The following is a 14,133-nucleotide window of genomic DNA, read 5'->3' as shown; positions in this document are numbered from 1 at the left end:
CGCTAAGATTTCTGTTAACTTTAAGTACTTTTTACTATTGACCAAAAAAAAAAAAAAAGAATCGTTAGTAGGGTAGAAGGGGGATTTTATTTATTTTTTAAGACGAAAAGAAAAGTGGAAAAGGGATATTTTGTTGGTGCAATGTCGACTAGACTTTTGTGAAAAAGTGGAATCTCCCATATAAATCGACAGTTGGATGTGTCATGGGCTAGACTTGCGGAAGCTATCGTAGGCTTGTAAGGGAGAAGATATTATTTGTCCAAAAGAAAAAGTGCGAGATATTTTCTTGGTCTGATCTTTAGAAAAAATCTGGCTTGAATGGTCAAATGGCACCCAACCTGTTTTCATACGGGCGGTTGCCTCAGTGGACAATTTATCCTTAATCGTTACGAAATGTAATTTCTGGTTTGCAAAATTTGTATCTGGACTTGGATTTTGATGGGACAGGTAGAGATTTTTCACTTAGAGCAAAACTGTAATATGCCAAGAGTTTGTCCAATCGACAACTCATAACTGTTTACATGGCCTATTTTGGATTTGAGGAATGCTAATAATAATCGTCTTTTAATGTTTATTGACGTTGATAATCACTCACGCGAGCAAAATGATAATAGGCAAGAGTTTGTCCAATGGATGACTCAATTGTTGGCGACGGTGTGCCGTATGTTGAGTTTGAAAAACATTAGTGATAGGTTTTTTACGCACATTAACGGTTGACAATCACTTACATGGGTTAGCAAGTGTTGACGTGCTGCATTTAGGTTTGAAACCATCAACAATTAATAATCACTCACGTGCAATGATTTTCCTGACCTCGTGTTTGAAAATGCAAATGGCAATCGCCCACTCTTGACATTACTGGATTTGTGAGTCCACAATCACATCTAATTGTCCCACGCACGAGCTTTCCTTACTACTGTTCATGGGTGACTTTCATATATATCTTTAACTTCCACTCGAGCAAGCTACCCTTTCTACGTGCAAGATTAGCAGATATTTAATTAATAATTATAAATCATGGAGAGCCCAAGAATATTCTGGTATGCAAAACTTAGGTCAACTTCTTAATTTTCTTCCTTTTTGCTGGACTTCAATGATACGCTTGCTAATAACCCCAATTATTTGGTATCTTTTGTCCTTTATCAATGGCATGGGGAGTCACTGGTTGCCTTGCCCACCAGGAAGTCCACCAAGGTTTAGATATGAGAGGATATAACGGGGGCACGTGGCATGATCTGAAGGGGTCAAATTATGCAGAAGAAGGTTACTTTGGTAAATACACATTAACATAGTATTAAAATTGAAAGATATGGAAAAAGGGAAGCACTTTTTGTGAAAGTGCGGTTTGTAAGTTGAATCTCACATTTCTTTTTTTCTTCAGTTCAAGTGGCCTTTCAGCTGCCTTATCTCTTATTACAATTAGTATATAAATTAGGTAAATCTTGTATATATTCTCCACTAACCACAATACATAATACATAGTTTACCTTAATACATCTGATTAAGCTCATCTAATATACTTAGCTTCCTATCACCTCCCCATTTTTTTTTGTTGCTTCCAACTCCTTTGGGGTTTGGCCATTTGTATGATTTTGGTATGATAAACAACTACCCTAGCTTTTGCGATATATTGGGGGTTAACTCTAAGTTTGGGAAGCAACTTACTTGCAATTAGAGGTGGCAAATTAACTTGTTGGATTGTTAATGGTTCTTCGTTATAACCCGTTTAATATCAACATAATATAGAGGTGGAATTGGTAATAATGATGAGGGTGTAAGGTGAATTCAAATTTAATGGGTATTAGCCACCTCTAATTGCAACGCGCTATATTTCTTTTACTATTTGCTTCTCTCATTGTAGGATAAGTCACGTGGTCATTTGAGGAGAGAACGAAGACGTAACATTGTACATTCGTTGCATGTAAGTTCTCTTCTAATTAACCTTGGGGATATAATAGGTATAAATCGTCATTAACAAACATGAAACAAATGAATATACATACACCTTATTGCATGTAAATTTCTTTTCTAATTAGCTCAGATGTTATTATAGGTAAAGAATCATCATTAAGAAAAAACAACAAAAATGAAGAAGTATACACATAGTTACATGCAAGTCTCTTTCACGATCAATTCCGATGCCATAATAGGTATGGAATCTATCATTTTTAGAAAGGTAAGAAAAGGTACATTCATACACAATAACCTTATCCTTATGGTGTATTATGGTTTTATCCAATTCAATCATGTACGACGGACATGTTCGATTCTAATCAGATTGTGTAATAAGCAATGCATGTAAAGTATAAGGTGAGATGGATGCACCGTAGTTATTGTAGGCCTTAGGAAGTAAAATGTGCAATTGTAGGGTGTAGTAGGTCCCATGACATATGACTCATGAGAGGACCTATTAATTTTGAATGTCAAATTAATATATTGCACATTTGAGACTTTATTTTCACTTTTTGGAGAGTCTTGTTCATGTCAAGTTGCCTCGTCCACACTCATATGAAGGTTTCTAGAGCTTAAAGGATTGGATTTATGGGGATGTAGCAGCTAGGGGAGGGTACAAAAGAAAAGTACCCTAAGATTGGATTGGATGGCCGTCTAAGGCATCACAATCAAATGAAAACTAAAATCAAATCAGATGCGAAATAAGTCGGTTAACGAGCGCATTATTTTATTGTTAATCTAATCTCTTATTTCGTAAATTAAAGTGTTATTTTATCACAATCTTAAAAGGGAGACAAATTTAATTGTAGCCAGTTGTTTAGTACATTGTATTTGTTCACTTACATTTGAAATCAAATCTTCCTCCCTGTAAAATAGATTAGTCGTTTATTAAGTTCAAATAAAACCTTTACATCAGCATCTAAGGTATTAAAAGTTCAAATTAGCTCTATATGATATGATTCTATCTTAAGACTTGTCTGGAAGTGCTTTTAAAATGGCTGAAAGAGTTTTTTGAGAAAACGTTTTTTGGCTCTAAAAGCACTTACAATGCTTCATGCAAGAAGCATATAACCGGTGCTTCTTGCTTGAAGCATTTTAAGTGCTTTTCAAAGATTCACTTGCATTTTTACTAAAGATTAGTACCAAAAATATTTTTCTCAAAATACTTTCAGACATTTTAAAAACACTTTCAAACTAACCCTTCAACTATTATAGAACATTACTTTGTAAGAAGAAAAAAATAACAAAGGGAAAAAATCAGACCAAGGGAAACAAATAAACAAAAAATCTAGAGACAGATGGTGAGATAAGAGACTAGGACATGTGACATGCCAACAACATGTGGAATTCGTCCATAGAAAGGGATCCTCTGGATCTCTTTCTATCTAATCATCTTCATCAAACAATTCAAATCTTTAAAATTTGATTTAACGATTAAAAATAAAGATTTACTTTAAAAATTATAATAACTTTAGTCGTTGAATCAAATTTTAAAGATTCTAATTATTTGATGAGAAAAATTAGATAAAAATAATCCGAAAAAGATGAGAACGCACTTTTAAACCGCTCTCCCACCTTATTTCCACACAAAAAAAAAGGAAAATAGAATTCCCAAATAAAATGAAAAACAGAGAACCAGAGAGAGAGTTAGCTTGGAAAATTAAATACGAATTTATATGATGGAGGGACCTAGAAAAGGGAAGGGCCTAACTTTTTCCTTTCACTATGAAAAGGACAGGGACCCACACCAAGTAATGCACTTTTGATCAACTTTGCTGAAGTCACCATCTTTGGAGCCCCTCTGACACCTTCACACCCACCCCTCCCCTTCTTCCCCAACCCAATCTTTCTATCCTTCTCATCTCCACACAAGAAGAGCAAGAAAATTTGGGAAACCCCCCCTTCTCCCAACCAAAAAAAAAAAAAATCCCAGAAAACCCAAAAAAGTTCACACCTTTAGGGTTCCTTCAGAAGCTTGTAGATTTGTATTTCTTTTGTAATAAAAAGAAAATTCAAAAGCTGCCTGTACACCGATCTTATCCTCCTCTCTCTTGGTAAAGTTTCCTGAATGCTCTCTGTATGTTGGCTTTTTGTTTCTGTTACTAATTTTCAGGCTTATTTGTAGTTCAAAGTTTTATTGGGTGTTTGTAGTAGATTTACTTTGATTTTTCCTCTGTTGGTGGGTCTGACAATTCTCATCTGAAAATTCAGATGGTGTGAAATAATATGTAGGGCCTAATTGAATTACCCTTTTATTCATTTTTTTTGTTTTGAGGAGATATTTGAAGCCAAAATCTTTGCTGAAAAGCTTGTTTAATCTGTCTGTTCACCCAAAAGTTTGTACTTTTTGTGTTTTTGGTGATGCAAGATTGTTAAATTTATTTACTTTTTTTACTGGCTGGTTATATTTTCTTGATATCTGCAAATTTGGTTTTTTGTATGAATTTGATGTTGTGAAGCCCTTGTTTGAAATGATATTTTGGATTTAGGGTCCAATTTTTTTCAGATTAGTACTTGGAGCATCTCCTAGACAAGTGAGAAATTATCTGAAAGTTTTTATGTATTTGATAATTGACATAGTAAGTTCCTTGTTTCGATTTCGTTCTCTACGAAAACTTGTTCATGTTCTTCCTGTAAGATCTTTTGACAGCAATAATACTGAATTTCTGTTTATGATGTTGTTTGAAGGTTGTAGTCAGATATATTCAGCAGAATTGTTGTCTTTCTGAGAAGCTGGTTTCGGTTAGATTCGTATATAGTTTGGATACAATTTGGAAATTTTTGACTGGAAGAGGAGAGAAAAAAAGTTGAAGCATGGGTTACATGTGTGATTTCTGCGGGAATCAAAGGTCCATGGTGTACTGCCGGTCTGATGATGCATGCTTGTGTTTATCGTGTGATAGAAATGTTCACTCTGCAAATGCCCTCTCTAGGCGTCACTCGAGAATACTTATTTGCGATAGATGCAATTCGCAACCCGCATTTGTAAGATGCACAGAAGAGAGAATGTCTCTTTGTCAGAATTGTGATTGGATGGGTCACGAAGCATCTACCTCAGCTTCCATGCATAAGAGGCAGACACTTAATTGTTACACTGGCTGCCCATCATCTGCCGAACTGTCGTCTATCTGGTCATTTGTATCAGAATTACCTTCTAACGGAGAATCTGCTTGCGAGCAGGAAATGGGATTGATGAGCATCGCTGACAACAGCACCGCAACTGATTGGAACCAAAGTGAAAGTAACACTAGGAAAAATGCATCCGGTGCAGATGAAGTGAATGCTACGCATTCCATGTATAAGTCTGGTGTTCTGGTTGGTTCCCCTTCGTTGCCTGAACGTAATCATGCTCGTCATGTTGTTGGCCAGCTGTCTGGATCTGTAAATGCTTCATTGCCCAAGGTAATTTTCTTTTCCAAAATTATGATCTCAATACAACACTGGGGACAATCTATTCTCTAAATCCTTGTGTGTGATTTTGTTCTAAGTTTAAAATTCTTCATCAATGACGTTTGCAATTTCGTGTTCATGATTATACAGCTGTACTCTCATGGGCCCAAAGGTTCTGGACTCCCTGAAGATGATGACCTTTATGATGGTTTCGATATGGATGAAATGGATTTGAATCTTGAAAATTATGATGAACTGTTTGGTGTATCTTTCAATCACTCTGAAGAGCTTTTCAAGAATGGTGGGATTGATAGCTTGTTTGGGGCAAGGAACATGTCCAGGGATTATCAAGATGCGGTTGCTGCTGAGGTAATTTTGTCTCCTTACTTTCGTGCTTTGCGATCGAACTTTCTTGATCTCTATTTGTTCATTGGCTGGGCTGTTGTCTTTAGACTATACTGTGTAGCCAAAAATTTGCCTTATTTTTATCTTACAAGTAGCCATTCTGAACTTTTGCGTTTTTCTTTCTTAATTTAGTTGGTAAGCATGTCCGGATTTGAGTTTATAAAGTGTACATGTGGTTAACTATTAGTGTTTTTTTATTCAGGGGTCTTCAGTTGGACTGGGAAATACACCGCAGCCAGTGTGCAGTAACGCGGCATCTGCTGATTCTGTAATGAGTACGAAAACTGACCCAATTATTTGCTTTCCGGTAAAACAAGCACATTCAAACCTTTCATTTTCGGGCGTTACTGGAGAGAGCAGTGCTGGTGATTGTCAAGATTGTGGGGCTTCCTCAATGCTTCTCATGGGAGAGCCGCCATGGTGTTCTCCTTGCCCTGAGAGTTCCATGCAATCGGCTAACCGTAGTAATGCTGTTATGCGTTACAAGGAAAAGAAGAAGGCACGCAAGTAAGTGTACTCCAAAAATAAATATATTAGCAAGCGCGCATGCGCACACTGCTACTTGTTTATCATTCATTTATTCAGCCAGCAATTTTTTTCTAGTTTCTTCACCTCTTTGTATGACCACTTCTCGGAGTAGTCTTATGTTTTTTTCTTATTATTCACCGTTTATAGAAGATTTAACTATATAGGGTGTCTTGATTTCTTTCTGTACTTTCTTCTGGTTGAAGTGGTTACACTTTCACGGAAGTCTTATTTGGTCATGAAATTTTGCGCTGTTCCTCTCAACTGAACATCCATATTTTCTGTTGTCTTTTTGATAGGTTTGAGAAAAGGGTGAGGTATGCTTCTCGCAAAGCAAGGGCGGATGTAAGAAAGCGTGTGAAGGGCCGCTTCATTAAAGCTGGTGAAGCTTATGATTACGACCCCTTGAACCAGGCCAGAACCAGAAGCTATTGAGTACAATTTTTAACCAATTTTTTATAAAACAAAAGAAACAATTGCTGTTTGATTGTTATTAAGTTACGGGAGAAGAAACTGATGCATCTCTCTTGTGCAGTGAAAAGATGTATGATTGTACCACAGGGCCTTGGTTTCGTCCGGAGATAAGAATTGATGCAAACGGCCAGGTTCTGATGCTTCGCTAATAAAGTGGAGGAGCAACTTTCGATTCTACATCACGATGACAGATTGATTGATCATGACACTATCCAGAGCGTTTGGTTCCCCTTATGTTTCTCTGGGAGAAGTTCATCAGTTCAATTGTTCTCCCGGGAGGATTCACATTGGTCTTCCAAACCATTACTATGCTTGATGTCTCGATTGTCCTGTTATTATATTTTTTCGCCCTCCTGCTCCGATAAAAGTGGCTGCCACGGCATCTTGGTGGCTGAACACATGTAGTTTCCAGACCATTAGATTAGCTGCGATTGTTCTTTTTTTCCCTTTTTTCTGTTCATTTGACATACACAGGATCTGTACGTATGCCGTTGAGAGTTATGAGCTCGGACACAAGACTTCGTAAGGTAAAACGTTAAACTCGAACTTGTAAATTTTTCGGTTTCATTTTTGTTGGCCTGGGTAGACAAGAACAGGATGGTTTGCATATGCAGTTAGTTTGTAGTCATGCCGAGGGAGATGTTATTCGCTTTTGTTGTCATAAAATGTATAAGTATCTGAACTGGACTTCAGTTCACCTTGTAATTTTAGTGTATCGTATTCAAAACTGATAATGTATTGTCAATTTTGCGTTTTTTCTGTTGTATCAAAAACGTATTCAGTTTCGCAAGCGATCTGAAGATCTTCGGAAACGTTTCTGTTTCAACGATAACAATTCAGTGATGGCAACCATCATCTTCTATAGCATCATCTTCTGTAGCATTTCAATGCTCTGCTCTCAAATCAAGGAGCTCGACCCTCAAAACCGAATGTCATGGTAGAACCAAGAGGATCCTCTTTGTGAGGATCTTCAAATTGTGTTCGTTTATCGTATATCATGCGGTCAGTTTTCGTTAGGTATGGTAGAAAGGCTAAAAAGTGTGGAATCAGAATTGAGGTCAAGCAAAACCGAAAAAACAAGGTAAAAGAAAATTTTGCACAGAATGAAGAGCAAGAAAAGAGAAACTGAAAGCAGAAGAGGTTGATCATGTACATATTTTCGCCAATCGCATCATAAAACACTCATTTATAACGACCGGTAGAAATCGAAAACAAAATTCCTCCTATGCAGTAGCAACAAGGATAACATAAGTTTACAAAAAGTGTGCAATCAGCACAGAGCTGTTTCTTCAGTTCCACAGCATCAATCATCATCGGAACTATCTCCAGCCACCCTTCCAATGTCATCTTCCGCAACGGTATCCTGTATGAAAATTGCAGAGCACATGTCACTGGAATCAATAATAGCAGCTAGAAGTGTATCGTGTCACGTGTTTAGGTGAGTGCCGGAGAGTGTCTTTGACAAGTGAAATACTTAACCAAGATGTGATTACAGATGCTTACCGGCATCTTATCCCAGTCTTTCAATTTGGGATTTGTGAGCATGTAATTATCTCTTAATGGTGCCCAGGCAGGCCCTTCACCATCCACTGCGCCTTTAGACGTGTGAGCCTGCATGTTAAATCACTCTCAGTAAACATTGGCCTTTGGCACTGCCAACAATGTTATGGAACCAAGTGATAGGAAGATAGTTACATATCAGGAAAGGACCTTCAACATCAGATATCGATCCTCCAAACAAATTTTTGAATATACGAACAAAGAATGTCTACAACCATATATGGTACATAACATATATGATTGTTCAAATCTTTGAATATAAGAAACAAGAATGTCTACAACCACTCCTTCCACCAGTGACCGAACAGCAAGATGGTAAAATGCTGTGGGAGAATGGAAAGGAACTGATAAAGGAAAAAGCAGCTAACCTTCAAAGATGTTTTGCCCAACTCGGAAAAGAATGCTTCTTTCCTCCGCTTTTTTATCACTGAAATTATTTAAACAACAATAGGTAGATTAAACACATATATTGAACAGAGGTTTCCACACTTTAAACAAACAAGTGCTCTATGGGTCTCACCAACAAAAATAACTAAGCATAAAATAATTCCCCCCTCCCAAAAAAAACCTGAGCAAGGATCATAAGTATATATGGCATAACAATGCAATTATCATGGAAGGTGACTCGGTGAGTAAAGTAAGACAGTGGAAAAGATCTTTCGGTTAGTTAGAGACTGTGTGAGGCTGCTTGGAGGACAATTGATGAGGAAGAGACAAAGAGTCCCCTCAAAAGGCCTCACCGCATACACTGAATTAATATATGCCTCCTAACTAAGCCAATATGAAATCCAAATCAATTCATATGGCTACTCAAAGAGGCAGTAAATAAATTAAAAAAAAAAGCATCACAAAACAACTATTACTAACAGAGACTAGAGACTACCGCAGGTTCGTTCAACCCTGTATACGATATGATCGCAACAGATTGCTTTTACTTCAGCGTAAAATTTTAGAACTAACTCAAGCAGAGTTAATATCTGAAACCTAACAACGCAATTGGCAAGAATGAGGGTGTCAAATTGTAGCCGCAGTACTAAGAACACACCTTTGGCATCTTTAAACTTGGAAGGATTCAATCCTTTCTGAGCATTTTGTGCCTTGTTGACCTGCATTAGACATAAAAAGGAGCTCATGATTCAATGTGGCACAACGGAAACAATCTTATTATCATAAAATTAAGAACAAGCAAACAATTAGATTCGCGTAAAGCAACTTACAGCATTGAACAACTTCACCACTAAACATCCAGCATTGCACACGGTAAATGTGAGCTAAGTCAGTATGAGAAACAAATTTGATAACTCCCATAAGACAAATAACACTCGATCACATATATCTTAACCAAGTGGGAAAAATTTCGGTACCTCCTTTAGTAGCAACACCGATTAGAAACTTTTCGTGTGTGTCTAAATAGTTGGCCGGCATCACATGCCCCTTTTCTATCACCTATCAAATCAAAACGATCTACACAAATAAGCATTAAACCTCTCAAGGAAAATGTTGGATGCATACACATCACAATTAAAAACAAAATCGAAGTTGTGAACTACCGTGTGCTTTTCCTTCTTAGCCTCGCCCTTTGCCTTGCGCTCGGTCTGCTCCTCGGCAAGCTTTTCTGCAACAAGCTTCTTGTGCGCCGACATCACGGGTCCCTGCAAAGCAATCAAACGTTTTCCTTTAACACACAAAAAACTCCCAAAAACTAAAGAATTAGACATAGCAGCTCAATTCTATATAACTCACCACTGCATCCTGAGAAACAGACTTCTTGATTATACTCCTGAATGCCAACCTAAACGCCTTGCAACCCTCCGAAAACTTCATGATTCCGGGCAGAATCTCGCCGTGCTCCTCGTCATCCGAAAAGCCATCATCCCTATTGCGGCCACCAACACCCTCCTCCGCCTCTTCCCCTGAAGACGACCCACCACCGCCACTCGGCTCCTCCTCATTGTTTCCCAACGGTTGCGGATGCGGTTTCGGTTTCACATGTTCCTGTTTGGACTCCTCCTCCTCCTCCGAATCGTACTCCCGGGCTCGTTTAAGAAACAGTTTCTTCATTTTCTTGTTAATCTTCTTCGGCTTCATGGCTCTGATTTCCTCCGACGAATGTAACATCTTCGCCCTCTTCTTTGCCTTGGAGCCCTTCTTCTTCCCTATTTTCCGCTTCCTCGGCTCTGCTGCTTCTTCTGGAAGATGGTTTTCTTCGGCCATGGCGTCCTGTGCTCCAGACCAAATCAAGGTTGAATCTTTGGCCGCCGCCGCCGCTGCTGCTTCAGCCGATAACTGGCTGGGAACAAAGAATAATTAATACCAGAGAAGGAACTGTGACCCGGCGGCACTACTCGCGAAGAAGAAGATGGTTTGCCCTATTCTTGTCATTTTAATATTTCTTTAGACGATGTCGTTTTACTAAAGGGTTTTTTTTTTGAACTTTAATGAAAAGTTTCCGTACTATTCACTTTAACGAAAAATCATATTTTTACACTAAAAAGTCAATCCTGTACTATTCACTTTATCTTTTATTTTGTTTTTATCGTTAAAACTCAAAATTTTTAAGCTCTTTTCATTAGTTTTTTTTTCTTTTCCAATTGCAGCACTTGATGCAATATTTGAGAGGCGAAAAGTAAATTATGTTTGTGGATTTTGATGCAAGTTTGATCTTCATCGATTTTGTCACGAACAATTTAGGTTGTTACTTGTTGAAAACTTAAACAGTTTCTGTTGGTACCTTTTCACTTTTTAAAACAATTTCAATTGTCATAAACCGAAAGCTTTATCGCAGTATGACTACTAATATGTGCATCACATAAAATTCATGCACGATGAAAAATATGAAGCCATACTTAAGTAGAGCCATCAAATAGTCGATTAGTGTTCTATTCGTCATAAATAAGGTTTTTTAATCTACGTGTGTGATTATCTTTGCTCTTAGTAATTAAGGTTTACTTTGTTCTATACCGAACAGAGTAAATCTGAAATCTTGAAGGAAATTGATTTTTTCGGTGTAAGGTTATCTTTATACATGCAACGTTACAGAGGCGGTATGCTCTTGGAGAGAAAAATCATGAATGCAAAAAACGTCTTTCAATTTGTGAGCACTGTTTTACGCAGTTGGTCATTGTCCGATTAATCTTTAGGTGTTTGAAAATTAAGAAATGATGTCTAAACCTGCTTAAGCTTTTGTTCAGACTTGCCTAGGAGCTCGTCTAGGTCGCAACTCTAACTTTGATAGAAAATAGATAACTTTCATTTTGCATTTTATTTTTTTGATAAATTATAAGAGACTTGTTAAATACTTAGATGACCATATATTATATACTTGCTCCCCATATTTTTATTATATTTTAATACTTTATAATCTATATGTCATTCTATTTCATAATATGTGTATCATAGTGCAATTATGTATTTTTTTAAATATAAGCAAGCATTTGTTTATACAATATACAACAAATTTGTTCAAATCCGCCTATGTCACCGTCCAGCCATCTAAGCACTAGGCCATAATCCACTGCCCGGCCAACTTCTAACGTTTTTAAAAACCTTAATTTTGAGAGCCTTTTGCAAGAGAGAAAATGAAAGACATTACAATGAGATGGGGGGAACGGGCTTGGGCGACCAACTTGGGCTTGATGATTGGCTTTTTGGTCTCGTCCTAGTGTTGGTGAACTACTACTACCACTACTACTACTTTTTTTGTCGAAACTACTACTTCAATCGGCTAAATTTGCATACGTTTGGCAACCGAATGGATAATTTATGAATTCATTTGAAAGACACGGAAGAGGATTTAAATTTGGATGCAAAGGATCAAGCATATTGTTATAGTTAACATGACTAAATCTATAGGATAGTCCTATTCATACATTTTTTTTTTTTATCTTTTACATACTCCTCCCAATTTTTGGTTGTCGAATCGAATAATTGAAGGGATTAAAAAATAGAAATTAATGAGTGTATAGAAGATAAAAAAAGATGTGTAAACAGTACCATCCATCAATATGCAAATAACTTGAATTTTAAGCTCCAAAATGTGATGATATGATGAGATATATATACTTGACACATCCCGACCCGGAATGTCCACTAGAACCCCAAATCGAGTTGTGCTAGCCGACACCTGGAAGGTGACGATGCCATAAAGTGTGATAGTGTATAAAATGTGAATAAATTAAAATCTAAAAGTGCTTAAGTACACGAGTGCGCGATGAGCGGGTTTGGACCCATTTCACGCGTGATACATAGCATAGGTATAGTACAGTAAGGTAAGATAATGATTACACCATCATAAGAAGACATTTGTACTGAAAAGTGCCACGAATCTTCGTCGATACGAAACTCTGCTGCTAGAACTTAGAGGGGTGCAAAAAATAGAAAATGTGAGTGAGCAAAATAAAACTTTTCAAATCAATTTCAATTACCAAAGGCAGTAACTCTTTGCTATAACACTTGTATAATTTCCTAAATTATCACATCTCTGCCTGGATCCCATCACATCCCGGACCAGGATGTGACATACTTCTAGTGGTGAGCTATCTACTTCTTTTGTTTATATCTTTCACGTGCACATGTTGATGTGTTTTTGAAAGAGAGAACAAACAAATCTATAAAAAAATTGACAAGCTAGAATGACTTTCTAGCAATTCTAGGCAAAATTTAGCTAAAAATGGGTACCTTTGGATATACTCTACTTCTAAATGAGAGATTTTTTAAAGTAATAAATTGTATACAATTATATGTCTGTTTTTTTCCTCATATATCTACTAATGAAATATAAAAATATGGTTGTATTCTATCAATGAGACCAACTTCAATCCTTGGGTTAAAACCTAAAATATTTAGGTTTTTAACCTAGAAACAGTTTTTCTGCTCCAACCTTTTGGGATCAATTTTTAGCCAAGATTATTAAAGAATGAATTTAAAATTAATTTTTTCTTAAAGTAACATTTAAAAAAAATATAAATTATGTAGGCTATCCTAATTTAATTTTATGAACATTTTAACCAAAATATATTTAGATTCCGATAAATATTGAAAGTCACTAAACTGGCACTATGAAACTCGTGGAACAATACTATAGAATATCAAACACATGAATTTAAAATATATATATATATATTTTAGCCGTTGGATTTAAATTTGGACCTTTAGATTATTATTATTTTTTATTGTTAGCTTTGATTATATTAAATCTTAATCGTCGGATTCAATAAATTTAAAAATATAAAACTAAAAAAAGGGTCTGCCCACTAACCTAGGGAGAATTATGGGCTAATTTGTCTAAAAAATGAATTTTGGGTTAAAATTCATATTTGGTCTAAGAATTAAAATAAATTAAGATAAATTTAAAATATAAATTTTGAGTTTTATTTTAAAAGTTAAAGTAAATCTAATAAAATAGATGTTCTTAAAAATCCAAACTTATTACATGAAGGGGAATGTCTATTTTACAAATAACTTGCATTGAGTGAACTCATGAATTTTGTTCAAGAAAAAGGACAAATAATGTGAGAGAAAAAATAATATAAAAAAATCGATGTCAATGGGCACGCACTCAAGATGGCAACGAGAGGTAGGGTTTGCAAATTGACAATACAAGTTCAGTCAGATAAGAGATGGATGAGCACGTGAAATTCACCTGATACCACATCATTGTCAGGCTTTTCCTATCAGCTGGTTTTGGCTGAAGTTCAGCGAACTTCTATGGCACTACACGGCTCCTCTCTCCTTTTAAAACAAAACAATGATACCGTATGCCGACACGAACGTAATTGTATTGACTAAAATAAACTTGTGCGCACCCAAAAGGAAATGTATTTTTTT

The 14,133-nt window shown here is 36.4% G+C and overlaps 2 protein-coding genes and 1 non-coding gene across 5 annotated transcripts; 1 reads left to right on the top strand and 2 right to left on the bottom strand.

Annotated features, from left to right (window-relative positions):
- Positions 1-3,675: 3,675 nt before the first annotated feature.
- Positions 3,676-7,502, top strand: LOC137739464 (zinc finger protein CONSTANS-LIKE 9). Of its 2 annotated transcripts, XM_088699917.1 has the most exons (7): positions 3,749-4,007; positions 4,443-4,532; positions 4,642-5,355; positions 5,494-5,712; positions 5,951-6,255; positions 6,573-6,708; positions 6,809-7,502. In XM_088699917.1, the coding sequence occupies exons 3-6, from the start codon at positions 4,768-4,770 to the stop codon at positions 6,706-6,708; spliced, it is 1,248 nt and encodes a 415-aa protein (XP_088556043.1). In that variant the 5' UTR covers positions 3,749-4,007; positions 4,443-4,532; positions 4,642-4,767; the 3' UTR covers positions 6,809-7,502. The 2 variants fall into 2 exon arrangements, with proteins under 2 accessions (XP_068335137.2, XP_088556043.1); XM_068479036.2 differs by lacking the exon at positions 4,443-4,532 and having other exon boundaries at positions 3,676-4,007.
- A 371-nt stretch (positions 7,503-7,873) lies between these two features.
- Positions 7,874-10,689, bottom strand: LOC137739465 (uncharacterized). 2 transcript variants are annotated; one of them, XR_015966485.1, is made up of 9 exons: positions 10,051-10,665; positions 9,858-9,959; positions 9,672-9,753; positions 9,525-9,544; positions 9,353-9,413; positions 8,676-8,734; positions 8,251-8,358; positions 7,977-8,110; positions 7,874-7,944 (listed from the first exon to the last, which is right to left on the bottom strand). XR_015966485.1 is itself a non-coding variant. In XM_068479037.2 (8 exons), the coding sequence occupies exons 1-8, from the start codon at positions 10,519-10,521 to the stop codon at positions 8,051-8,053; spliced, it is 963 nt and encodes a 320-aa protein (XP_068335138.2). In that variant the 5' UTR covers positions 10,522-10,689; the 3' UTR covers positions 7,874-8,050. The 2 variants fall into 2 exon arrangements, 1 of the variants encoding a protein (XP_068335138.2); XM_068479037.2 differs by having other exon boundaries at positions 7,874-8,110; positions 10,051-10,689.
- Positions 8,980-9,089, bottom strand: LOC137741244 (small nucleolar RNA U19). Its single transcript, XR_011069271.1, has one exon. It is a non-coding gene; the product is annotated as a small nucleolar RNA U19 (small nucleolar RNA).
- Positions 10,690-14,133: the final 3,444 nt, after the last annotated feature.

Source organism: Pyrus communis, chromosome 9 (assembly GCF_041283825.1).
Source record: "Pyrus communis isolate YQ-2024b chromosome 9, ASM4128382v1, whole genome shotgun sequence".
In the NCBI taxonomy this organism is placed as follows: domain Eukaryota; kingdom Viridiplantae; phylum Streptophyta; class Magnoliopsida; order Rosales; family Rosaceae; genus Pyrus; species Pyrus communis.
This window is presented reverse-complemented; position numbering and strand designations above follow the sequence as displayed.